Here is a 25,388-nt window from a genome sequence, read left to right as displayed (position 1 = left end):
GACTGACCTGACCTCTGCAGGCCCCAGCCCCACTCTGTGCTCCTGCGGCCCTCAGCGCAGAACACTCCCTGAAGAAGCCACCAGGGCAGATGTCTCTAGAAGCACCATCCACCCCCAGGCAAGCAAGGAGGGCTCCCTGGTGCCAAGCCCTGCCTGCCTTCGCTGGCAGCAGGGAGGACGCCGTAGGGCCTTGGGGGGTGGGGCATGTGGTCATGGATATAGATGGAGCTTGGAGCTCAGAGTAAATTTCACTGAAAACAGGAAACCACGAAGCTGAGATGTGCTCACTTGTAAGGGTCGGAGAAGTAGAGCTGGAGGCCGTGCCGGAGGAAGCTGGGGAGGAAGTGTAGTGGCTTTCTGCTCTGGGGCCCTCTCCCTCCCTCCAGCAGCTTGGCTTTGGGTCTGGGAGCCAAATTCTTAGAAATTATAGGTGCCTGGAGGTCAGAAGCTGGGGGCTGAGCCCAGCCGGCTTCCCCCTGGGGCAGGAGCACTCTCGGAGCTGGGGGACAGGGAGTCTGCTCTGAAAGCTTATCCTTCAATCCTAGGGGATTGCTCTGCCTTGAGCAAGTGGACCCCTGCCACATGGACCCCCACCAGCTGTTAGAACAGCACACTCCTTCTATGATGACTAGCACTGAGTGTCCCTGGCAGCCAATGGACTAGAAGAGGGACCCCACCCCCCGCCAGGGACAAAGCAGGAGCTAGGATTTTGGTGCTCTGGCCACTGGAGGTGACCCTGTAGTCTCAAGGCCCATGCCCAGCCTGGCATGACACTCACACTGGCCCACGCCCAGCCCAGCAAGACACCCACAGTGGCCCACACCCTTGGGCCTGACCAGGGAGGTTGGAAGCAATGCAATGCATCCAGGGGGTTCCCTGGTTCTAGCCGCAGCCTTGGGGGCTCGCTGCTGCTGGAGAGCCTAGAGCTGCTCCTTTGTCCCCCACCCCAACTCTTGTCTTCCCTCCCCAGGCAATCCGGCAGGTTAAGAAGTCCTGCCTCTCAGTGCCCAGACCCAGCTATGCAGAGCCGTTGCCAGCAGCCTGGGGGTGAAGGCCTTCCTCGGTGCTGTGCCTAGGCCCCCCCACCCAGCTCAAACTCGCCCCTTCCCCTGGTGGACACCCCTTCCCTGTTTCCACCCCAGAGTATACAGACGCCCCCTGCTCCTCTCCACGTTTTAAAACCCTTTAATCAAAATTCCACAAAGGATTCCCTTCTGTATGCATATAAAACAAATCCGGGACGTGCCCGGAAGCAGGAGACAGAGCAGAGGGTCCACAGCAGAGCGCCACAAACCTCCTGTGTCACACACCCGCCTGATGGGGCCACTGTGCAGTGTAGGCTCGGCAGATTAAATTGGAAGGAAGACTGGCAACCGGGGGCGGGGCAGAGGAGGAGGGCTCCTTGGCACCCCTAGAAGCAGAGCAGGGACTAAAACCCAGCTCTTACAGTCCGTTCACAGGGTTTGCACGTATTGCCCATGTAGTTTTTAGTAAGACTCCATCTCCACACTCCAGAGTGTCACAGTTGGGACAGGACAGTATGTGGTCACCTTCCGTACTGAGCACACTGAGCTTGGAGGGAGGAGGGCGGACCGGGGGTGGAGCATCTCCGCTCACCTTCCCAGCAGGCTCCACCTGCTCCCCCACCCCATCTGCAGCGGGTATTGCAACCTCTGGCCTGGCCTCCATTGCCCAAGTTGCCAGTGAGCCCACAGTGGCCACCATGCCGCCGTGTGCATTTCCTGTTTCAGGGACCCTGGCCAGTGAACTCTGGGGACCAGTGGACAGGGAACAGGAGCCCAGATTTGCTGAACCCATTGACAGCTACTGGGAGAGGCTGCTGGTAGCAGAAGGCACCCAGGGCTGGGAGGCAGGCAGGCCCAGCCCCAGGGACCCACGGTTACACAGAGGGAGTCTGACAGATGAACAGAGGCGAGACCAGAGAACTGGCTCCACCACAGTAGGGAAGAGTCCACATCTGTCCTGAGTCTCAGGCCTGGAGGAGGGTTCTGCCCAGTGCCCATCTTGTCCCCTCTGTGCTGTCAGGTCACAAGGCTCCTGTCCTAGGGAAGGAAGCTGCCACAGAGCTGCAAATTCTTGGGCTTCTAGGATGTGGGCCATTTGGCATTTGTAGCTGGTGAATTTCGGGCCTCTGGGGTGGGATCCCGGCACCCTACCATCCTTGAGACAGGGGCTGAGTGATCCAACACCTTCTCCCTGCCACCACATAGCACCCAGAGGAGTTGAGGGTCTGGCCGTCAGAGGTATGTCAAAGAGTCTGGGCTCAGAGCAGGAGGAAGGGAACCAGAACCAAGGCTAAGGGACCACTCAGAAGGCCGCCTTTGCCTGCAATGCCCCTGCCCCAGGCCCAGCCACAATCGCCCACTGGCCCCAGCTGGTCTAGATGGCCTCAGAGGTTGGAGAGTCAGGCACAGGGTCTGCAAAAGAGAGAAGCAGAATGAATGAGGGGCTCCTCTCTCCTCCACCCCCTAATCCCACACCATGAGGCTGGGAGGCCACAGGAGGGGAGTAAGGCAAGTGGGCCATGGGGAGGTCATGACCTGCGAGGGTCGGGAAGCACTCACCAAGGGTCGGGAAGAAGACGTCCCCAGGGCCTGGTGGAGACAGAGGAGTGCAGGGCTCAGAGAGCAGGTGCCGCCCAGACTCCGAAGGCATCCGCTGAGCCACGTAGGACAGGGGAGGCCTGGGTTTGGCCTCTGGCATCCCGTGGGAAGACGGAGAGACCTCGAAGCCGGGGTTTTCAATCCCTTGAGGGCTGCTGCTAGAAAATCAGTGCGGATACAGTCAGTTGTACTATCTGGCTTTGGGCCCTGGCCCTCCTGCCTGTATGTACCCCCTTCTCCGCTTCCTTACCCCTACGTGCCTTCGCACCCCAGGCCTCAGCACCCTCTTCCAGCAGGAAGGCGGGGGTCCATGGCCACAGCGCAAAGGCCATGGGCTGTACTCTCCCGTCTTTCCTGAGCTGAGGGCATCTGACCCCAGCTCCACCCTATTATTTGACCATCTGCCTTGGGTGCAGCCAGGAAGCCCGGGGTCAGAGACACTTTCAGGACATTCAGGAATCGGAGGACAGGTTTCTCTTTGGTCAGTAGAGTTAATGGCATTAAGATTGAAGGTCCCCACGGCCTGTCTTAACCTGAAGGGAAGAGTTCCCTTTCCCTCTTCCTGCTTGGGAAGAGGATGATCTCTAAACTGCCAACTCTGAGACGCCAGCAGGGTCCCTGGCAGGACTTCCTGGGACTTGTCTAGAAAATCATCCCTTTCATTCACCCAGAGGAGCTCTGGGTGCAGTGGTGAAGGCACCTGGGCCGAGTTCCTGAGTATGGCTCATTCCTGGGGGTACCCTCCATGCCAGCCTCCCTAGGACCCTCCTGCCCAGGGCGCACCAACAGCACACACAGCCCCGGTCGCTCTGCGCCCAGCCTGCGGCCCCACCCCGAGCCCCTAGCCGGCGTCTGCCCTTGCGGCCTGACAGCTTTCCCCCCCTTGGAGTGCCCCATGGGGAGGGACCACGCAGCTCCAGGTGTGCTGCCCTCCCCTGCATGCTTCAGTGTCTGTCCCCAGCTCAGCGGCTCCCCCTACCCCCTCCCACTCTGGCCAGCGAACACTGAGGCCCCAAGGTGGGTGCCTGGCTCATCCAGGCAGCGTTGGAGCTGGGCCTCCTGGGTGAGGGGTGGCAGGCGGAAACTGCCAACCAGCACCCATGTGTAGGCCTCAGTGGCAGGTGCTCTTTAAGCAGCTGGGCTAGATGGCTATATGGGGACCCTGCTGCACAGCTCTCCTTCCCGACAGCTGACTCAGTGCCCGGGGAGGACCAGGGAGGCCATGCAGACATGTTCTGAGCCCTGTCACGGTACGACCAGTTATCAGGGAGGAGAGGGGAAAGGGTCCTAGTGAAGGGGGACGTCGGTCCTGGTTCAAGGTTACCCCTCTCTCTTCTACATTAACTCCAGCCGTGGTTCGGGTGTACACATTGCCCTACAGAGCCACAGGCGCTGGGGAGAGGCAAGAGGAGAGAGAGCCTGCCAGGCTTTGTGTCAGGGCCGAAGCAGCTGCAGGAAGATTTCTCAGGAAGCTCTCCATGGGCCTTACCTGTCCATCCGCACCAGCTCCTGGGCACCTGGGGACAGACAGACAAAATGGTCACAAAGGAAAGGCTTCCCTAGACAAGCTCCCTGCCCTTCGAGGAATGGGGGCAAGACCAGGCTGGGCCACGCTTGGCCCCGGATCCCACTTCTGTTCACTCTGGAGGCCCGCACTCTATGTTTACCCTGCAGGCGAGGCCTCGGTGAACCATGCGTTTCAGTGATAAACGAAACTTGGGCCACATGGAACAAGGAGAAAGGACAAGGTCTGTCATGAGGAGGCCAAGGCAGCCAGTGCTTTCTGCCATGGCTTGATTAGGGGTTATGAGACCTTCCGGATTTAAGTATCAACCAAAGGCCTGACTCCTAAATCTGCTGTTTCCTGTTTGGACTTTTGCCACATTCTGGTCTTTCACCACAATTTACTGAGTGGGAGTGGTGTAAGGTCAGTTCCAAACTGTAGGGTTCCTGGTCCTCTCTGGCCCATCCTCCGCCTTACCTATAGGGTGGCCCTAGAGGACATCTCTTAGAGGAACCTTAGGGGCCTGAGACCCCATCACATCTCAGACATCCCACCGCTTTCTGCTTTTTCTCCAAGCTCTGACCACCCCTCCCCACTCTTGGGATTCCCCACCCACCCACTGGCCACCAGCCAGATACAGTGGCCCCAACTTCCTTCTTCTGTGCAGCTCCTCTTTGTTTCTCATTTGTAAGAGCTTTGCCCCGACCACTATGGGGAAACGTGGGCAGGAGGGGCATATGCGGAACATACAAGGGAAGTTACATAAAGGTTCCCAAAATCTCTGCTCTCGGAATCATGGGTACTGCTTACCGGGTGCCTCTGCACGTAAGTCTTCGCACATTCCCTGGGCTCATCCTTTCCACCCTCTGGGGGACGGATTGCCCCACATTAGCACTGGAGGACCCAGGCTCCATCTAATATTGGCTCGGTTTCCACACCCATCAGCCTCCGCAGCAGGCTGCCTGCCTTGGTGCTCCCAACCCTTTCTCTGTTTCTTCCTGAGCGTGGCTCCCTGCAGAGGACACACTGCCCACAGCCACGACACACACTCCCTGCCCCTCCTTGACCTGCTGCCCCCCTCAGGCGCTCAGCCTTGGCTTTGTGGCCCAACCCCTGGCATGTCCCAGTGACTTCTGTCCCTATGGCTCCAGCAGCCACACTTCTCCAGAGTCTAGATGCAGAAATGACCCCAGTCTCTGCTCCCTCTCCATTTCGCTCCTGGCATCTCTTGTGTCTGTCTCTAAACCACTGGTCCTACAACTGATTTTCTCTTCTTTCTTTTTTTTGGGGGGAGGGGGGGTAGGTGGGAAGGAGGTAGGCAAACTGGCCTCAAAAGTACTTTTATCAGAAGATAAATTATTGATACCTTTTTGCTACTGCACATATTGAACCTGGGGATAAAGAGTTATAAGCGGCTGCACATTGAGGAACCCAGCTCCGTTTAGAGTGTCAGAGGAGGTGCGTGGCACTGGTCACCGCGCAGCGCTAGCCGGCCTGCAGGACCACCTGCCCCCTCTTTCCAGCTCCGCAGCATCTGGTCCATCTGCCCCATCCCGGTGCTTCCTCTGGGAAGCCCTCAGCTCAGACCCAAGGTGTCCCAGCGCATGGAATAGGAGATACTAGCAGGTGACTCCAGGCTTCCCAGGTCCTCAGGCTGCCCCTGTGGTGTTCCGGCCCGGGGCCCGTGCCTAGCCAATGCCCAGAATTTGTTTTCCAGTTCCCATTCCCTGATGGAGGTAGCATTGTGGTCTGAACTAAGGGGGACAGAAAGCACCTCTTTTTATCTGGGATCTGAGCATGTCTCCCTCCATGTCTGTTCCTCCGTGAAAATGCTGCTCAGATGAACACAACTCAGCAGCCCCGCGGTGATTGCTTGAGCCCCTGGGTTCCTCCTTCTGTTCCACCCCCTTAACCTGCCCCCGACCCACCTCCCCCACCACTGGATATTTCTGGAGGTAAGTCGCAGTGGGTTTTGCGAGAGAAATATTAGAGTAAGGGAAAGATGGTCACAGCCCCTGAGCAAGTCACTGCGGGGCTCCAGGTGAGAGGGGGTCTAACAGTGTTATAGTCCCACCAAAGGAAATCAGGTGTGAGCCGAAAGCCACCTGGGGGCAGAGCAGCCCCACTCTGGGCTCCCTCCTGCAGCCGCGCAGAGGAGAGGTGGGGGAGGCGATGCAAGCCCCGGGGCCTCCTCTAGGGCCTGCTCCTAGAGGACTCAGACTAGCCCAGGTTCATGGGCGGGGTCAGAAGAAAGGCAAGGGCACTGTGACCACAGAGGAGGGTGAAGTGTGGCCGTGACTTGAAGCCTGGCCCCACCGCTTACTCACTGTGAGGCTCCTTAAGCGAGTTACTGAACCTCTCTGTGCCTCAGTTTCCTCCATGGTAAAATAGGAACCATTGTAAGACCAAGTCTTCACGTCGTTATGAGGAATAAGTGAAAGAAGGTATGTGACAAACTCAGTGTGGTCCGCAGCACAGCACCCTTTCCAGGTAGGGGTTGGTGGCTAGGACACTCGTGCTGATGAATGTTTTGATGATCTGGCGGGATTATATTTGCTGAGAAAAGCATGAGGTGAAGCTCTGGGTTTGAGTCCCAGCTCTGCCACTTAGTAACTTACATAACATTTGGCTAATTATTTAACCCTGCTGAGCTCAGCTTTTTCAGCTATAAGATGAAAGAACTGAACTATTATCTCCAGGATCCCTTCCAGTTCTGATAAGCCAAAGGTCATTTTTGTCCTGACAGTTACCATGCTAGTTGCAAAACAAGCCTAGCCACGCATTAAAGCAGGTCCCCAAAGGATCGCCAAGTGGCAGCATTTTTATAAACCCCTTTGAACTACTCCATGTGATCATTCATTCATTCAACAGGTATTTGGCGAGTGCCCAGCCAGCACCATATGGGGCTGGGGTGGCACTCAGGCCCCCCCAAATGGCACACCCGGGTCCCCGCCTCTCTCCACCCCTGAGCCCAGCTCCTTGCAGGGACTACTGCAGCTCCCATATCTGGAACAGAGAGGAAATGTGCCTGCCTCTTTGCTAATCGCAGAGGCTGGGCGGGGGCTGGGCCAGCTCAGTCATACCCTCACCCACCCCAGGCAGGCAGGGATACTCACGGCGGTTGGAGGCCACCTGCCTCTGCTTGTAGACTAGGAGCAGGATGAGGGGAAGGCAGAGGATGCCCACGATGCAAGCGCCTGTAGCCACAGCAGCAGCCGTGATGCCTATAAAGGCAGAGAGATAGCCAAGGTGAGGCCCTGTTACCCGTTCCTCCTGAAGGGAAACTGAAGCCCAGCGAGGGAAGGCCAGGCCACAGGGGGACCCAGCTCTACCCAGACCGCACAGCCAGACCCTCAGTGACCTGCAGAGGCACAGAAGGTCGGGGATCCCCTTTCAAAGAGAGCCCCATGTGTCCTTCCCCAGTGGGCCCCGGGCACACAGAAATGAGACCAGGGACTTACAGGGGAGTCAGCTCCTGAGAAGAGAGAGAAGGGTTTTCATCCCAGCCCCCTGGGGAGAGTGCGGTGGCCTGGGCCATAGGCTGTTCCCTGGAAAGGGAAAAGCAAGCCCTTCACAGACCCCATGCCATGAAGTTCAAGGTCAAAGGGAGCCCAGGTGCTGTAAAACTTTTAGAAATAGATCACAGTGATGGCTGCACAACATTGTAAGCATAATTAATGGCACGCTTAACAGTGGTTAGATGGCAAGTTTTATGTTCTCTGTGTTATACCACAATATAAACACATAAATAAATGAACAAAGGCCCCACTCATCCCCTGAGAGACCCCTTAGCGCTAGACACAACTTCCAGAAGTGATCTCACTCACGCAAGTCACCAGGGGAAACCTGGGTGAGAACTGGAGAACTGTGAATCCTTAACTGACATTTAAATTTTTTTTACTTCCTAAATTACAAAAACGACAACAACAACTATAAGTGAAAATACATTCCAGAAGTTTCCTCCTCCTCCTCCTCCCTGCCCCGTCCCCAGGCTCCCTGCAAAGAAATGGTCACAGTCCATGCTTTTCTTGCGTGAACTGCATGTATATGCTTTTCGTGACGATCGCTTTTACCACTTGGCATGGCTTGGCCATCCCTGTATCACACAGAGATCTCCCTCATTCTGCCTAGGGCTTCATCACGGGCTCACCCCAGAATTTATTGCAACAGTCCTCTATTGGTAGCTATGTCGATTGCTTCCATTTTTCAACATAACTAATAACATAACAGCAAACTGCTCACGTGTGTGCATCTTCGCTCGCTTGGGCAAGTTCCTCTGTACACAAACTCCCAGCAGTGGAAGTGCTGAGCCAGGGTGTGTGCGTTTTCTTTTAGGGTATTGCCTAATTGCCCTCCACAAAGGTTGTACCGCTTCACGATTCCACCAACAGCCTGAGAGGCTAGATTTATTTCTGCCCATCTGCTGACTCCAGGAGTTTAGCTGGGAACAGACGTGCCCTCAGAACCACAACCAGTGTAAACGCATTTCCTTCCTGATTTTAGCCCTTCCCAAAATACGCACTGGGATACCTTGTCACAGGGTCCGCTTGGCCCAGGAGCCCTGGGTAGGTAGATGGGCTGTGGTCTCTGTGTGGCCTTTGCGCTATTTATTTGGGAATAAAGGCTGTTTTTATCTCATTGTATTGCTAAATACCCTGATGGTGTGAATAAGCTTTCCGGGGGTTTGTTCAGACCACGGAAGAGAACAGACTGTTTACAGGCACTTCAGACATACCCACTGGTACAGGAACAGCTGCTATGCTAATTACAAACCAAGTTCAACTTCGCATTAAAGGAGGTCCCCTACAGATCTTAGCAAGGCTGCATTTTGCTGTGGAATATTGAAAGTAGACACGTTCTACAATTTAGACATTTGAAGATTTCTAACCCCTCCCACCCCCCCACCCCACACCCCTCCCCGTCATAGGACCTCTTCTCAAGCACTGAGAAGCGAGTTACAAAGCACTCTTTTCTTGTCACCAAAGCAGGTCTCCAGACTGGTACTAAGTCACAATCAGTGAGGTTAGTCAGGTGCTCCCTCATGGTGGCTCCCTGTCCATGGGCCTGACTCCTGTCCCCAGGCACAGATCCCCCCCTCTGGGCCACTCTAGGGGATCAGGGCTTGGTTTCCTTACAACCCGGCTAAGAGTTGAGGCCAGGACAGGAAGGCAGGGGTGTGGGCCCAGCTGTCGTCTGAAGCTGTGGGCTCTTCTGCAGAGCCCCGCCTCCCCCGAGCTCCCCATCCCTCCCCCCAAGCATGGCCAGCACCTGGGGAGGAGAGGAGGGAGTACTGCTTGGTAGCCACCCAGAGCCAGGCTCGTGAGGGAGGTGGTCAGGCACTGGCAGAGGCAGCTACCAGGCCAGCTACCAGGAGAATTGTGCCAGGCCTTTCCGGAGCAGGCTGGGATGGGAGCCCTGCCCCGCCACCCTCACCTGCTCAGCAGTGCCTTTTTGTCTAGAGCCTGCCGGTACCCTGTGGCTGGATAGGTAGGGAGGAGAGGGGAGGAGGGAATTTGGTCAGGCTGCCTGCTTCCCCAAGGAGGGGCCTGGATGAAAGCGAACCAAGCATCCTGCTGTGTAGGGGGATAGGGAGGTTGCTTTGTGGGGAGATAGGCTGTCCATGCCCCCCCTTTCCTGGGCTCAGTGAAGAACCACACAGCCCCTCAGCAGTTCAGGGTTCCTTGGGGACCAATTGCCTTAGCCTCTCACACCTCCTGTTGCCTCCGCCGATCTCAGACTGATTTGGACTTTCAGATGATTTCCTAGACCAGCCTCCCTCGTACTTTCCAAAAAGAACATCAGGAGACAGGGCCACAGGTAGAGCAGGAGAACTCAGAACTGCCGGGGTGGAAGCATCCTTAGCTGATCAGGTGCTAAGGTTGGCTGTGGGACACGTGTCTTAGAGCGAGCAGGGACTAGGGTCTTTCCTAAGGTAAGCAGCGCCGAGGGCAGTACCCGGCGGCCAGCCCAGAGGCCCACTAAGCACGTGCGTCACCAGGCAAATGTTTCTAAACCATCAGAAATCAGTCCACTATTTGTTGCCATCTCCGTATTGTCCTGCCGTAGCCCACATAGTACATAACTTTTTTTTTTTTTTTGGCCAACATTTTAAAATGGAGAGTCTATGGGGCGCCTGGGTGGCTCAGTCGGTTAAGCGTCCGAATGTGGCTCAGGTCATGATGTCACGGTTCGTGAGTTCAAGCCCCGCATCAGGTTCTGTGCTGACAGCTCAGGGCCTGGAGCCTGCCTCGGATTCTGTATCTCTACCCCCCTTTCTTGGTCCTCCCTTGCTTGCTCTCCCTCAAAAATCAACATTAAAAAACAAAATAGAGAGTGCATGTAAAATCTGGACTTCTGACCGTGCTTGAAAATGGAGTGGCTCCAGCAGCCCTGGGCCCCCCTCCAAGCATGCGGCCATTGGAACTGCACTTACAGGCTGGTAGCTGGGTGCTCACTGCAGTCTCCACCTCTCCCTACTGTCTTACTCACCAGGTCCCTGGCTTAGGGGGGGATTTGAGGTTTTGATCCCTGATTCAGCCTCTTGGATAACACTGATGGCCTCCCTGTTAGTAGGAAAGGGACACACTTGCTCCGTTTCTCAGTGGACACATGATCCCTAGAGAATGGGAGCACTGCCCAAGTCCCCCCCAGGCCCCAAAAGTACAGCTGGGTTTCTTTGCATCTGACCCTGTGCCCACCTTAGTGACAAGACTCCACCACAGTTATAGTCTCCAGACCTCCAGAACCAAGAGTCCAGAAAGGGATCGAGGAGGGACTGCAGAGGCCATCAAAGCCATGCCCCTGCTGTCAATAGCCAGGGTAGAAGTAAACACCTCCCTCTGGCCCTGGGGGGGCCAGTTCCCTGTGGACAACAGCTCAGGGAATCAGGGGCCAGGGTGAAGCCACACATCTGGGAATTGGAGAGTCAGGCAAATGTCAAAACCCAAGAGCAGAGGAGCCCAGCCCTAACTCACTCTGGACCATCAAGTTCAAGGTTCTGCCTCACCCTTGGGTTCTTACCAGCCAGACTCCTAGGATTTCCCAGGTGACTTCTGTTTCCTTCATTCCCACAGCTACTTCTCTAGAGTCTAGATCAAGAAAAATGACCCAGATCTCTGCTCCCTCTCTATTTTGTACCTGGTTTCTTCATTGTCCCCACTGGCATCTCTTGTCTGTGTCCCCAAGACTTCAATTCATACAACTAATTTCCAGAAAATTGGCGTTGACAAGGGAAGGGCAGCCTGGCCCCCAGGCAGAGTTTGCGCACTGAGAATCAAGTGCTCCGGCTGAGGGGCCGGGCGCGATCCCTTCACCGGTCTGAACCTCGGTTTCCTCATGGGTGAACTATGGGAAGTGGCAGAGGTGATGGTCCCTAAGGGAGCTCTGGGGGCTCCTGGAGGAAGAAGCGGGACTGGAGGGTTGCTCAGAGTGGAAGGAGCCAAGGGGAAGTAAACACTCACGTGTGCCGCCAGGTGAGGCTCTCCCCGGTCTGTATGATTGTACACACGGTCATCCACCCTCTCTGGGAGGCTCCCAGGGGAGGAAGTGAGGACAGCAGTGGCTCAGTGCCACAGTGACACGTAAGGTTTGTGGTGTGCAGGGAGATGGGCTTGAACCAAAGAGTTCTTTAGTTCCGTGCAGGTCTGGCTCAGACCGAAATGTGTGTTCTAATTTAATTCCTGGCTAAGCTCTGCATTGGTTCCAAAAAGAGTAGTGTGAGTAGAAAGTTACCAGGACCCTTGAGCCAGGCTTTGGCGGGGGCTCTAGTTTTAGCTGTTCCGCTCCTGGAGGGGCAGCGGGGAGGTCTGTACTTGTGTGTCTGCGGGACCTGGGCAGGGGCTGGTCCATAGTAGATGCTCAGTAAATACTGATGGATAGGAGGCTGCCAAGACCCCCTCCTCTCAGAAGAGTGGGGTGCCCCTGAGATGTCTCCCCTTTGCCTGCTGTCTCAAAGCTGCTGGGCATTCTTTCCTGGCCTCTGAGTGCCCCCACATCCCTTAGAGCAGTGTCTCCTTCCTCTGTAGGGTACCTCTCTGGGCAAACACCAGGGGGCTGACTCCACCTACCTCCTTATGCATCCCCCCAGCCAGGGAGAAGGTGGAGTGAGCACAGCCCAGCTGGCCTTCTCTGGGCATCTGTTTCCATGTTTATAAAGTAACGGTGGTGCCACCCACTTCAGAAGGTTCAGAATCCACTGAGATACCAGTACTTGAAAGGACTTAGCACGGTGCCTGGCACAGAGTAAAAGCTCTAGGAAAGGTAGGTCTGCCCCCCTTCTTGAGCCTCTCCATCCCCCCTCCCCCATGCACAGAACAAGGAAGTGTTAAGTGGGTGGATGCAAGCCAAGAGGAACCCCACAGCCCGCGAATCTTCCCAGGTGGTGGAGGGCTGGTGGACAGGAGCGGCACACACGAAAACAGCCTGTGGCACCAGCACCTGTCACGGGGGCACTTGGCCAGAGGTCACTGCCAGGGCACACCCCACCTGGGGCTTTGAGCCTTGGAAGGGGAGGTGGCTTCTGGGCACTGCAGCCCCCTGGCTTCAGTGAAGGGGAAAGCAAAAGGGAGGGGCAGCAGCAGAGGAGGAAGAACGAGGGGGTCTCATGGGCTTGGGATGATGAGATCAGAGTTCAGAATGGGGCCTGGGTCCAAGATGAAGACAGAGGAGCACAGAGAACCCAGAAGGGCCAAAAGAGGGGTTCCTTACTTTCACTCTCCCTGGGGGAAGGTGGGTACAAGATGCACTGGGGTGATGCTTCTTTGTCTGTGGGAACAAAGAGAAGGGTTGGTTAGGTGGGCTTGAGGCCAGGGAGGCTTGTCCCACCCAACGCATGCACACGTGCGCATACACACACGCACACACACATACACACACTCCCCAGTTCACACCCCAGGTCACATATCACAACCACCATGTTGTCACCAGCAGTGATACACCAGCCTAGCCCTGTATACCCTCTCTTATTAGAACGACATACACACTCCTCTCCATCACACCCCACTAACCAGAGATTTCTACATGGCTCCACACACTATAGCCAGCCTGTCTCACACACAGGCCTAGAGTGCCAGGGCCGCCCATATGTAGGATCACACACCCTCCGGCACAGAATCACATGCGGTCACACCCTCAAACACACAGCACCACCCCCACGGTGACTGCACCCCAAGCTGTCCCACGGAGCACACCTTCACCTCTCTGCACCTGCAGCTCCATGGCACCGTGGACCCTCTGCTCCGAGTGGTGGTGCCTGATCTCCACCACCAGGCAGCAGTAGAGGCCACTGTCCACTGAGGTCAGGTTGCGCATGGTGATGGAGAAGTTGCCGTGGTGGTCGGAGACCGACTCCAGCCCGTAGCGCTGGGCCAGGTCCTGGCTGGTGTTGGCCTGGTGGCCGCTGTGGTGCAGGTGAAGGTCGTGGAACGTGAGGTTGCGGATGGGCCGGCGCTCCGAGCAGACCTGCACTTCGCCCCGCGAGCTGCGGTACCACGTCTTGTAGTAAGTCACATCGTGCCCTTTGGCCATGGGGCCTAAGATCCTGCAGGTGAGGGTGACGTTCTGCCCCTCGGGACACACGTACAAGGAATATGGTGTGGCGACCTTGAAGGCTCCCACCAGATCTGTTCAGAGACAAGAGCCTGTCACTTCCTGAGCCAGGACCACTCCCATTTCCACCAGAGTGGGGAAGAGCCTTGGCCTAGGGCTCCAGAGATGTGGGTTCCCGGGCCACAGGCCGCGACAAGTCAGCCGACCTCCCTGGGCTTCCGCTTCTTCATTAGCTCTTGAACCTGACTCCATTCTGGGCTGTATGGGAGGAGGAGTTTCTCCAGGTAAGGGACGCCCCTGAGCCCCGGCAAGCAGGACAAGGTACAGGAGAGACAACGGGCAGCAGACGGGGCCCAGCCTGTGTGTCCCTCTCCTCCTGCCCCCACTGTAGGCACCGCGGCTCTGCCCACACCTTCCAGCCTCCGTGCCCAGTGCTGTCAGGTGGGAGGCAGGACAAGGAGCACAGAGCCTATTTGGGAACAGCAGCCCTTTGCCCTTGACCACCCTGCTGGGGCCATTAGCACCTTTGGGCCTTCCCACCTCCTCATCAGTGAGCACCTATTAATGTGTGAGGCCTGTGCCCGGTGCTGGTGCTACGTCTCACCCGGATGCTGAGCACGTGGCCTCCCCTTGGGAGCTCATGACCTAGCTGGGTGTGCAACAGAGCACGCTTTCCCAACAAAGTAACCCCACAGGTTAAAGGGCACACCAGTGCCAGCCTTTAGGGCACCTGGAGGAGGGAAGATATAGCCGCCATGGGGACAGTCAGGGAACTTCTTGAAGGAAGAAGCCTCTTTGGGGTTGATGGACAGATAGGACTTCAGCAAGTAGCGAGAGTCCGCTGGGCCAGGTGGTGAGGAAGACGCCAGGGTTCTTGGGGACAAGGACAGGGAAATCATGAACAGTCACTTCATCCTTCTACCTGCTGCCACCCAGTCTTCTTAGAAATATTTCCTAGTTCATTTTGTTTTCAATAAGCAAATGAAGCCATCCCCTGGTCCTCTTTAGCCTACCCTAATCCCCCAGCATTTAACAGCATTTAACCGTGTTGACTCCCATAAGCACTGGCTGCTAGAAGCAGAATACTGGGGCCAGAAGCCCCACCCCTCCAGCTGTGTGGGCCCCACCTTCCCCGTGTGTGCCCTGAGAAAAATATTCACCACATGGCGTGGTTGTGAGACGCCTGAGCAAGGGAAAGAGGAGAGCACGACACGCGAGCCCTAATGCCCTCTGCGGACACAGAATAACTGCAGCTACTATACATCTGTGATATTTGAATTTTAGTTGGCATGTCAGGGGCTGTTTTAAGTCAGGCATTCAGGGAAGGAGAGTTTGGAAATGCATACGGAATCCAGGTTGAAATGTCTGTTTCATTGCCACTGCCGGAATCGAGATAATGCCACTTCCTCTTGCCGACACCCCCTTCCCTGCCTTTAGAGCCTGGGACCCAACAGCAGAGCTGAAAGCTTTGCCCCATCACGGGGAGGGCGGCCCGGTGTGGCTTTGGAATTGGATCAGCCTGCATTGGAGTCCAGCAGCTGGGGTCACTTAGATTCTGAGTTTCAGACTCCTCACCAGCGAACAGAAAGGAAACCATCTACCCACCAGGATGGAGGCAAGGATAACAGATAATTTACACGAAGTGCTCTGGAAGCGCTTTGCTGGTAGTTGGGGTTTGCTACGTGGAAGCTAGACAGCTCTCTAATTCCTCTCCAGCAGGTCAAGAAACATTTCCTAGGAGTGAAAATAGTTCTGCAGAATAGAATGGAGAAGCCAGCTTCAAACTCTCTCCCACTAAGGTGTGAATGACTGATAACAGCTTGTGATGCAATCTTGGAGTGCCTGCATGTTTAAATGAGAGTGTGGGGGGTTAGCAAAGTCATGGCCCCAAAGAATGTGTCTGCAAGGTGGAGTGTTAGACCCCCAGAGAGTAAGGCAGACAGACACACGCTAGATCCTCCCACGCCATACACATGTGAGAGGGAATCATGTCTGAGAGCCCCAGATTTATGGAAAACCTTTGCCGAGGTGAGCAGAGATTTCAGAACTTCCTGATCTCCTTTTCAGGCAGAAATATAGAGGCCCAAAAGGGGAAAGTGATTTGCCTGAAGCGCCTCAGAGAGTACAGACTCAGAACCTGGAGCCTGGGAAGCTTCAGGTAAAGCTAGATCTAGTTAGAACTAGAAGAAGAAAGAGCATGTAGCCTGTGCTATGCTAACTACTTTATGGGCATAAACAACTCTATAAAGGTAGGTGCTGTTTTTATTCCTCTTTCACTGAGGAGAAAACGTGAGGCACAGAGACGTTAAATAATTCACTGAAGATCATAGTAAGTGACTTGGACTCCCCCTCACAGGCCTGTGTGGTGGCTGCGGCCACAGAACCCTGTGTGCCAGTAAATGGAGGTGGGGAGTAGCTATGGAAGGGACCCTCCCAGGCACTCCCAGGAAGAATAAAAACCCACTCAAAGAGCAGACCAAGGAGTCGTCTGCCCTGCGCTCCCCCTTTCTCCAGCAGCCCTGAGCTGGTGGCACCTCCTCGCAGCACCCCTCCCAGCTAGCACCCCATCTTCCCTGTTGACAACCCCACACCCACCCCAGAGAACCCAGGGCTGGGAGCCAGATCCAGATCCAGCAGCCTTCGCCACAAGCGCACACACCTTACAGTCTGTGGGCAGAGCCAGCTCAGTAGCAGAGGCCAGAGGCCAGGGGCGCATGTCTGGGGTGGCTGCGGGGGGCCAAGCCGACTAGAGGTGGAGGCAGAGGCAGGAAGTGGAACACAGAGCTGAGCCGGGTCGGGGTGGGGGCTGTGGAGTGGACAGAGGTGTAGATGGGGTGGGGCTGAGATGTGGGCAAGCTGCAGGCAGCTTGCGGCCGGGGTGGAGCAGGGTGGGAGCAAGCAGCGGGGCCTCCAGGGGGACACCAGCCGGGAGCTCTCAGCAGGGCATCAGGCTCCAGCTCTCAGGGACCAAGCAGTGGTGGCAATGAGCGCAGAATTGCCTGGACAGCACCAGGGAGAGATTGTCAGCACTGAAAGCAATTTCGTTGAAAACCCACAGTGGGGCAGAGAATTGTTGAGACCAAGCACAGGAGGTGGGCAGGTCGGGGGGCTTGCTCAATTCCCAACACCCCACACTCCCCAGAGGACCTCTTCCCCTTTTAGAAAAAGGAGAAGCTGCAGGGGATTCGGGTTTGGGGGATGGGGGACAGTCTTCAATTTCAGCAGAAGGGCCAGAGAGCAGTGGGCTAAGGATTCATGGGGGGATCTTGTCCTACGGGAGGCAGGGGAATAGGTGGGAAGCATCCCGTTTGTTGTGTCTAAGACTCAGCCAGGTCAAGGCCCAGGACAGCCTATCCTTTGGAGAACGCTCAAAGGCACAGAGTTGGGGAAAATAATGCTCGCACCCTGTGCCACCCACAACTGCACGTGCACACGTTATCAGGGATATATATAGCCCAGCTGGATTTGTAATTATTTGGCAGGAGGATATCGCTTATTGTCAGGAGCAGATCCTTTTGGACACCTGGGTCATTGTCAGAGCCTGGGGAGAGTGGGTGGGGAGGAAAGCCCCTGGCTCCAGGGTGGCCGGGAGCCTATGAGACAGGAAAATGGCCCTGGCCCTGAGCCTGTGCCCAGGCGGGAGCCATCCAGTCATTGTGCTGCTCTTGGGGCCCAGCCCCACCCTGGTCCCCACTTGTTACTAGGTAAGGAGGCAGAAGCGCCTAGAGGAAGATTGCTAGGAACCTGGTAAGTTCCCAGTCTCAGGATTCAAACCTTGATCTGACAGATCCCTGGGCCCCAGTCCACACTTGGCTGGGTCCTTGCTGTATGCCCTTGGGTGGGTCCCATCTTCCCTGTGCCTCCTTCTCTTCATCTCAAGAGACTCCCCACCCACATTCCTAGCCCTTTCCAGCTCCGAAAGTCTGTGGCCAGAGGAAAGGGCTAAATATTTCCTTAGGGCAGAGGAATAGGCAAGAAATGGGCCACTTCTTATGTATCCGGACTTGCTTCACACTTTATACTCATCTCGCTTAATTCTCCTAATACGCCCTGATGTGGGTATTATCATCCCATTTTAAAGGTGAAGAAACGGGCACCTGGGTAGCTCAGTCAGTTGAGCTTCAGACTTCAGCTCAGGTCACGATCTCACGGTTCGTGAGTTCAAGCCCCACATCAGGCTCTGTGCTGTCAGCGCAGAGCCCGCTTCAGATCCTCTGTCCCTCTTGCTCAGCCCCTACTCTGCTTGGCTTTCCCAAAAATAAACATTTTTTAAAAAACAATAAAGGTGAGGGAAGAGACTCAGAGAAGTCAGGTGACTTACCCAAGACCACCCAACCCTGTGTGGCATTGCTGACAGCCACACCTTAGACACACCAGCACTGCAGGAAGGAAGGGCGCCCCCACCCCCACACTCCTGAAGCAGGGAGGGCCGACACTTCATTCTCCAGCTACTTAGATGAGCTCCTCCTCTTCCACCCCGCCATCCTTGCTCTGCCTCACACCTAAACTGGAAACATCATTCCATCATTCCACAAATATTTACCGAGGTCCTAACATGAGCCGGGCCCAAGGCAGAGAGGCCACAGGGGTGCAGAGTTTCTTAAGGATGTCCGCTCAGAAATTAGGCTTGCTTCTGCCACTTTCTAGCTGTGGGAACCTCAGCCTCTTGTAGAAGCTTCTGTGCCAGTCCAGGGGAGAAGCACTCTTGTCTGGCTTCATCTCGGGATGCTAGTTTTCATGACTTCACCTCTTTCCACCCAGCAGGCACCTCATGAAACCCTGTGGGTGTGCACGGATGGGTGTGTGTGGGTGTGGGCAGGCCTGTGTATTTTCCCTGACGGGGCATGGGTTTAGCCCATGGTTGCCAAGGCGACGCCCCAGCTTGATTAGTCAGGCCTGGGAAGCCCAACCCAAACAGCTGAACTCTGTCCAGTTGCTGCTACGCGTTGTAAGTAAACAGTGATCTGCTGCTGTTGCTGGCCCTGTGCTAGGTGCAAAAGGCCAGGTCCCCGCCCTCAGCAGGAGCACCAGACAGCCATGGAACTGGTCTCCAGCTCCCTGCCAGGCCCTGTTCCCCAGGATAGCCCGTGGAGGGTGGAGGGAAAGGCTCGGTTCGGTCTTTACCAAGCTGCGGAGCACAGAGGGAAACAGAGTCAGGAACCAATCAGGACGGAGTCTGCCGGCGCCGAGTTAGAGGAAGTGCCCCCCGTGTGAGGAGCTGAGCCGGCAGGTCAGCCCCTGGGGTCTGTGGCCAGCAAGGACAAAGGGCATCTCAGATGTGTTTATTGATACCTGCCCCCGCAGGAAGTGTCCATTCACATCAGACCAAGGAGTCTGGGAAGGGGAAGCCAGGCTGTATTGGAGGAAGCCGCACTTCCAGCACCTTGGGAAAGCATCCACACATCCGGGGCTGGAGGCCGTCGGCCGGCACACCTCCCTGGAGAGGGCCTGGGCGGTTGGCCAGATGCCCTGCCGATGGACGCTTCTCGGGACGACTCCTTCCCAGACTCGCCCAGGCCGTCCCTGAGGATGACTGTGTGCAGCCCACTATACCAGCACTAGCCAGCTTCCGCCAAGAGCCTGTGCTGTGAAGACTCCCTAAGGTTCAGGCTCCAGCCTTTCTGTGCCCCATCCTCAGGCCAGGCGGCTCAGTGGCGGTCGCAGTGGCAGGCACTTATACGGGAGGTAGCCGTGCACTGACGGGAGGGCCCCTCTCCTTCCTGCAGATGAATAGATGGCCTGGCCAGCAAGGACTTGGCTCACTCTCCCTCCCTCTCCCCCTCCCTGCTGTGGTTATTGGGATAGCTAATTGGCCCAGCATAAGGCAGAACCCAGCTGGAGCTACTGTATTTATTTGGACACTGTATTTCTTTAAGGAAGGCAACAGGGGCTGGGAGAACTGGGGGCTGGGAAAAGCCCAGAGAAGCCCTCCGACCGTGCCCTGACCTCTTAGGGATGGGAAGTACCGTTCTCTTTCTTTTCCTCTGGGGGAGCTGAACCGCCCTCTGGCCACCACCTAACACTCCTCATAGTAGTGAGTTTGCTTCTGCGGTGAAGGGGAGGAGCGAGAGCAACTCGAACACAACCAGTTTTACTTTTAGTTTTATGGCATAACATTGAATCACACAGAGAGAAGGTTATCCTCCTCCCCCACCTTTTTTGTTTTAAACAAGGTACAGGGGCTTCAGACTCCGAGAGCCTCCCCCAGACTATAGTTTCTGACTAGAATTTAATACTCAATATGTGGCGTTCCGATTATGTACTTGTGCGATTTTGTTCTATTTATGGCAATACTGGCTTTCCATTGGTGGCAATGATAGAAATTTTCCTTTTAAATCTATTTACTCAAGTAAAAGAATGAGTTGATTTGAGGGGGAAAATAATAAGTACTTATGATTGGCAGATGCCACAGAAGTCCCAAAGGTAATGAGCAGATGACTGCAGCTCGGGAAACACGATCATGGAACTACCCTTCAGAAGGGGGTGGACAACCCCTCACTGAAGCCACGTCACCCAGGCTGCCCACATCCGAGTGTGAGTTCATGATCCCGCAGTGGAATAGAGGAGACGGGACTTAAACCCAGGCTCCCATGGGAAATAGCATCCTATGTAGAACCTTTAAAGGACTGGGCTCACTTGGGCAGAAGTACAAGTTCATTACTGAATGATATATGGGCACGACAGCCACAGTCTTTCTCTCTGGGGACAGTCAGCCCAAGTAAATAGGCTAAATGTAGAGATCAGTTTTAAGATCCCAATGAGACAAGCAAACCCTGAGCTGGCCTTGCCTTGAAGCTGCAAAGTCCTCCATCTCTGGGGAACTTTAAGAGAATCTACAGGTACTTCCCTGGACATTTCATGCTTTAAGTGCCTGTAGGTGCTGACAGGTGGCTGGACCTGTGCATACTTCAAACCTCCAGGATCCTTAGAGTCCCGTCCTAAGGAAATCAGTCAATGTCCTCCCAACACCCTGGCTCCTTAGGCAGCAAGGAACTTAGATGGAGAGTCAATGGCATGTGGGCTTGGAAAGCCAAGAAACAGCCTAATGCTACCCAGGTTCCGGGTGCTGTGCTGAGTTCATGCACAGCAGCCCTCTGAGGGAGGTGCTATCATCACCCCATGTTAGAGATGAAGGAACCTGCTCAGAGATACTGAGTCCCTTGCCCAAAGTCACAGCAGCAAATGGCCACTATGGAACTTGAACCTAGTCCTGACGGACTCCCAAGGCCAGACTGTTAAGGGACGGGACTGTATGGGAAGCATGCAAGGCACACAACTTCAGGTCCCTTGCCTCACCATCCCCATACAGGGTGCCATTGGAAAGGCCTTGGGCCTGCTGGCGCTGCTGCGGAGGGGACCCAGGGGTCCGTGGGAAGCTGCCTTACCAATCCCAGCCTTGCTCCGCCTGGGTGAGGGCCGACCACTCCTGGATGAATAGCTGGCCTAAACCTGGGGACCTCAAGCACAGTATGTGGGGCTTAGTGCTCATTAAAGGGGTCACTGCCAACGGGCCGGATGGGCACTGAGGAGCCCTTCTTTCTTTCCCTTGATCTGCTAGGGCAAAGACCTGTATGTATATGTATCTAGGGAGGCGGTGTCTTTCAGCTTCCCAGCTCTACCTCCCACTTGGGCCACCCTCTCCAAGAGAGGTCAGTCCCCAGCAGGGAACCTTTGCCCTGCTTGGGGGGAAGCAAGAGCAACCAGCCCAGCTCAGCAAGGGACTCCCTGGTGTCACTGGTTGTCCCCACAATTGGGGAGGTGCCCCCTTGTACCCAGTGGCCAGCCTCAAGAGCCACCCCAGGGCCTCTGGACAGAAGATAGTAGATTTCCTAAGAGCTGACCTTTGCTGTGTCAGAGGCTTGCACCACAGGTTACTCAATAAGGCCCTGCCGTCCTGTTTACCATGAAGGGTGGGGGGGTCTCCCCTCCCTAGGCTCATTGTACTTCTATGTGCTAGTCCCGGAGTCTGGGCCACCTGGGTCATGGTGAGAACAAGAACTTCCTCAGGTCCTAGGAGTGCCTGTAATGGAGGTAGAGTCTCTGCCACCCTTAGGGTCTGCTGGGCCCTGGCTCTTCCCTCCACCCATCTCACTCTGAGTTGGGCCCAGATAAGGGACATCTGCAACTCTTACTGGGCTCCTGAGCACCGTGCTTACCACCCCCATTCTCCTTTGTGCTGACCCAACCCCAGGAGCTTACCAAAAGAGGCCTATGCCAGCCACCTCCATCTCACCTTCCCAGGCACGAAGGCTTTGACCTTGAGGGATCCCACCCAAAGCTACCCAGCACCTCAGCAGGACAGTGAGCAGGTCTTAACAACTCACAGACCCTTGTGACCATGCCTGCGACCAGGCCTTCCTTCTGTTTACTCCCCTGTTGCACACAGTACCGGGTAGTATGAATATTCCTTACCATGCCCATATCACAGTTAAGACTACTGAGGCCCAGAGTGGTTCAAAGCTACAAAAATGCTTCTGACCCCTTTTAAAATAGAAAACTGCTTAAAGCCTTTACTGGACCCAGGAAAAGATGGCCCTTTGGGGTGCCAACCTGTCTGAGTACCCAGAACCACCAGGGGAGAAGGCTTCTGGCTATATAGACAATATAGAGCGAGGGGTGCTGAGCCTTTCTGCTGCCAGTTACTCTGCAAGGTGGGGCCCCTATGCCTTGAATTCTCTAGAACTCAGTTTCCCAAGTTGGAGCTGCTGAACAGACAGCAGCCCGGCCGGGGGTCGGACAGGGCAGGGGTGAGAAAACAGAAGGGTGTCCTGAGGTCACTTGAGGAGAAAGGGGCGGGACAAGTCTTCTCTGGTGGGTTCCGCGCTGGCCTTCCCACCTGCCACCATGCCCTGCTCCTTCTGGAGCGTGTCCTGCCATGAAGTATGGCCTTGGTACCCAGACCACCTCCCTGCTACTGGAAGTATCCAGGCCAGGGCTAGGCAGCTCTGTGTGTGGGCTGTGGGCTCCCTCCTTCTTATCAGAGGCCAGCCTCCAAATGCTGAGATAACCTGCTGCCTGCAGGCACACAGTTAATTTCTGAGGTACATTCCAGGTCCTCTGGACTCCCTCCTCTCCTTCCTACCCTGTGCTCCCTCTCCTTTCTTCTCCTGACCCGCCCACTGGGTCCCTGTGCCAAGCGCCCCACCTTCCTCCAGCCTCCCTGACTCCCTGCATGACTCAAGCTTTCCCTGGGCCTTCCCCATAAAGGCTTGCTGGCCCCCTCTTCCCGTGACATCCAGCCACTCCAGCGCTGGGCAGGCAAGAACCAGGGGCCAGGCTGTGGGTACCCCAACCTCTGCCTTGCCCCCAGCAGCCCCAGCCAAGATTCCAACTTGGAGTTGCAACAGTCTGGACTTGGGGAGAAAGAATTGGGTGCCACCCTGATGTTAGGGCTTCTGAGGAAACGGAGACCAGAAAGATGCCCTAAGTTATCCCAGGACCCAGAAGAGGCTCGTGGGTGAGCTGGGAACGTGTCCCACGTTCTCCCCAGTGCCCCCACATCGGTCCCTGAGCTGCAGCTTCGCTAGATGCCAGGAATCAGCTGACTCCTCAACTCTCAGCAGCCAGACCCTCAGGACAAGGACCAGAAGGGCACCCACAGCTGGGTGTGGACCCATGCCCCCCAAAGGTCAACCAGGAGTGTCGCCAGGGAGCAGGGCACAGAGACTACCACACCCCCTGTGCCCAGTGAGATCCTGGAGTACTGAGGCTGGAGGGGCAGGGAGATGCAGGTGTCAAAAGCCAGTGGCTTCCACGAGAAAATATTGGGGCTGTCCCCACCGTTTTTGGGTCCTGTCTGCAGCAGCTACTCCTGCCCGGGGCTCTCTGGGCAGAGAAGGGTCAGGCAAGAAGCAGTTTGGGCAGCTGTCAAAACATGCAGATGTGCCCACCGCGCAGCCAGGGCATTTGGCAGAGAGCTGGGGGCCCCTGCCGAGCCTCCCAGCAGGCAGGAGACCGGCTGGCTGAGGGGGCGCCCCCAGCTGCCTGCGACCACTTCCCCCACCCCTTGTTCTGCCAGTGCGCGTCCCCAGTGCCCAAGCTCCTGCAGACCTTACCTCGGGAGGCAGCCAGGAAGAGAGAGAGGAGCACAGGCCCCCAGCGCCAGCCGCTGGCCTCCGGTTCTAGGGGGCCGCCCATGTCACCGTCCGGCGGCGGCGTCTGGAGCCCCGGGGCCGGAGCGGGATCGCGGGCGTGAAGGGGGAGCTCCTGCTGCTCCTTGAGCCGCAGGACACGGCCAGCCCGAAATCCTCCGGCTGAGCGAGTGCTGAGAGAGTGAGCGCCCTGGGCGCCCGAGAGCCGCTGCTCCGGGGCCCACCCCGCCTCCCCCGCAGCGCCCCCGGGGGGCCGTGGGGAGAACTGCCTCGTCGAGGGCCCCGCGGGAGGGGCTTCCCCTCTGACTCACAGGGCACCAGGCCCTAGAAGTAGGGGAGGCAGCTGCCCTAGACTGCCAGTGTAAACCTTCTACTCTCTCCCATTTCTCTCCGGAGAGAATTGGTATTGCGGCACAGCCTGATAAGTGTGCTACCTCTAACTTAGCAGGCGATCTAATCATCATAGGTTGTGTCTGACCTCACCCAGCAGCCTTTGTCCCCAATATCCTGTAGCCCAACCCTGGGCCTGGGATGAGAAAGAAAGTAAAAGAGAGAGAGAGAGAGAAATAGAGGAGAGAGAAAGAAAAGGAGCGGGGGAGAGAGAGAGAGGGAAAGGAAGGAAGGAAGGGAAAGAAAAGAAAGCTAGCTAGCTTTTGTAAAGGGCTAGGCAAGTTGGAGCAGGCTTGACTGTAGATTCCAGAGCCTGCAATACCCTTGTGCATACACACATGCACGTATGCGCGTGCACACACACGCACGTAGATGCGGCATTAGGTGCGGAGCACAGCACAGGCTTGGCACGTCCCTGCAGATGCATGTGTGGATGCATGGCTTTCTAAATAGAGGAATGGGGGTGACAGTGGTAGGGCCGGGGACCAGGGGAAGGAGGGGCGCAGCCATTGTACCCCAGCCTTGCTGAAGCTTCCAGGAGCTTGGCTGACCCATGAGGGGTCTTGAGCTCACGGCCGCCCCCCCACCCCCCACCCCGCTCCCAGGCTGAAGGGCAGAGGACAGCCGAGGTCCATCTGGGTTGGGAATCAGAGTAGAGGAACTAGAAAGTAGCCAGGAATTCTGGGTGCCCCATAGGTGGCCCAAGTCTAGTCGGAGGCTCTCTGGGAGCTCTGAGTCCTCGCTCCTGGGGCAGGAAGGCTACACAGAGGAAAGGCGGACATGTTGCTTTCATTACTAAGTGACATTGCCCCAGCACCCCTGGATGGGAGCCCCAGAGACTGCCAGGACAGAACTGGGTCCTTCCTCATGATCCTGACCTTATAATTCCACTTTGAGAAACAGCCCAGGGCCTTTCCTGCTGGCAGAGTGTGAGCTCTTCCACCCACGGCAGGTAGAAAGCCGATTGAAATCACATAGATACTGGGCCCTATTCCCACCCTGGCCAGCCTTTGACAGAGGTAAGGTGGGGCCACTGAAGGGGTGAGACCATAGAGCACCTGGCCTGGCCTCACCCAGACCACCCTTGACCAGACTCCCACTGTCCCTGGGTCTACAAGGTGGATAAAGAGAGCCTGCGATTCGTGGCAGGGAAACACCTCCCCCATGAGCTAGAACACCTGAGCAGGGCCCAGTGGCGCTGTCCCCTACTTCCTTCCTCCTTGTCGCACGGTC

The 25,388-nt window shown here is 56.2% G+C and overlaps 2 protein-coding genes across 4 annotated transcripts in view; one reads left to right on the top strand and one right to left on the bottom strand.

The window, feature by feature from the left end:
• The window catches only part of CDH23 (cadherin related 23), a 370,961-nt gene that overhangs the window by 304,743 nt on the left and 40,830 nt on the right, over positions 1–25,388 (top strand). The window lies entirely within an intron of this gene.
• VSIR (V-set immunoregulatory receptor) lies at positions 1,170–24,386 on the bottom strand. Of its 3 annotated transcripts, none has more exons than XM_077778671.1 (7): positions 23,730–24,386; positions 13,317–13,748; positions 12,835–12,891; positions 7,245–7,352; positions 4,114–4,141; positions 2,586–2,779; positions 1,170–2,438 (listed from the first exon to the last, which is right to left on the bottom strand). In XM_077778671.1, exons 1-7 carry the CDS (start codon positions 23,809–23,811, stop codon positions 2,401–2,403), a joined length of 939 nt encoding a protein of 312 aa, XP_077634797.1. In that variant the 5' UTR covers positions 23,812–24,386; the 3' UTR covers positions 1,170–2,400. The 3 variants fall into 3 exon arrangements, with proteins under 3 accessions (XP_077634797.1, XP_077634796.1, XP_077634798.1); XM_077778670.1 differs by having other exon boundaries at positions 2,586–2,782; positions 23,730–24,385; XM_077778672.1 differs by lacking the exon at positions 23,730–24,386 and adding an exon at positions 18,218–18,477 and having other exon boundaries at positions 2,586–2,782.

The sequence above is a fragment of the Crocuta crocuta genome, unplaced genomic scaffold, assembly GCF_008692635.1.
Source record: "Crocuta crocuta isolate KB4526 unplaced genomic scaffold, BGI_CrCroc_1.0 scaffold167, whole genome shotgun sequence".
NCBI classification, from domain to species: Eukaryota; Metazoa; Chordata; class Mammalia; order Carnivora; family Hyaenidae; genus Crocuta; species Crocuta crocuta.
The sequence above is the reverse complement of the archived record's forward strand: the minus strand, read 5'-3'. Positions and strand labels throughout refer to the sequence as shown.

Coding starts and splice junctions, on each gene's coding strand:
- VSIR (XM_077778670.1), bottom strand. CDS start 23,811: ATGGGCGGCCCCCTAGAACCGGAGGCCAGCGGCTGGCGCTGGGGGCCT. Junction 7,353..12,834: donor TTCCCCCAGGGAGAGTGAAA/GTAAGGAACCCC, acceptor CTGCCTTTATAG/GCATCACGGCTGCTGCTGTG. Junction 4,142..7,244: donor GCAGGTGGCCTCCAACCGCC/GTGAGTATCCCT, acceptor GTCTGTCCCCAG/GTGCCCAGGAGCTGGTGCGG.